The sequence below is a fragment of the Nematolebias whitei genome, chromosome 21, assembly GCF_014905685.2.
Source record: "Nematolebias whitei isolate Nwh7 chromosome 21, NemWhi1, whole genome shotgun sequence".
NCBI lineage: Eukaryota > Metazoa > Chordata > Actinopteri > Cyprinodontiformes > Rivulidae > Nematolebias > Nematolebias whitei.
In genome coordinates this window covers 28,895,998-28,896,728 of record NC_056518.1, presented here as the reverse complement: position 1 = coordinate 28,896,728, position 731 = coordinate 28,895,998, and the positions used below count along the sequence as shown (strand labels likewise).

The 731-nt window shown below is 37.3% G+C and overlaps 1 protein-coding gene across 1 annotated transcript in view; it reads right to left on the bottom strand.

Annotated features, from left to right (window-relative positions):
- The window catches only part of scfd1 (sec1 family domain containing 1), a 32,414-nt gene that overhangs the window by 28,331 nt on the left and 3,352 nt on the right, over positions 1-731 (bottom strand). The window contains exon 5 of the mRNA XM_037695148.1: positions 560-682. Coding sequence (XP_037551076.1) covers positions 560-682 — 123 coding nt within the window. The remainder of the gene's footprint in view (positions 1-559; positions 683-731) is intronic.

Genomic DNA, 731 nt, shown 5'->3' with positions numbered 1-731 from the left:
AAAGAACAGAACAGTGGCTAAATGCTAAACAGAGAACAGCTAAAGAGCAGTATAGTAGCTAAAAGGAGCAGAATAACTGCTCAAGAGCAAACAAATAGGAGCAAATAATATTTAGACAAAAAAAAAAACACTAGCTAAAAACTAAACAATAGCTAAACAAAGAGAAAATGAGAAATGGGCTAAACAATAGCTAAAAGTAGCAGAACAGCAGCTTAAAGCAAATTGTAACATTAAAAGCCAAAAATAGACCGAGAGAGCAGATTTCAAAAAGAACAAAGTTTTGACAGAACTGAAGGAACAAAGTGTTTGAGGAATTTCTTTTTTTTTTTTTTTTTTTTAACAAATGTTAATTTTTAGAAAAGTATAAAAGTAAGAAAAATGCAAACAGAGCACCCATCTCCTGAAAGACATTTTGATTTATGAACGTCATAAAACCTGCAGAAGTGGTTACATTGTAAAAAAAAAAAAAAAAAAAAACATCCAGAAGAATCTCTAAAGGCTGACTCAGCGTTTACGCTGTTGGCTGCAGGAACAGGAGGTTTGGTGTAACCATGGTAACCTTGGTGACTTGGGTGACGGCATTAGCGGACAACGCGGCGCCGGCGATGTCTTCCAGTTTACTTCGGCTGATGGCGGAGATGAAGTTCAGGTAGTAAGACTCATACAGCTGGTTCCTCAGGTCCTACACACACACACACACACACACACACACACACACACACACACACACA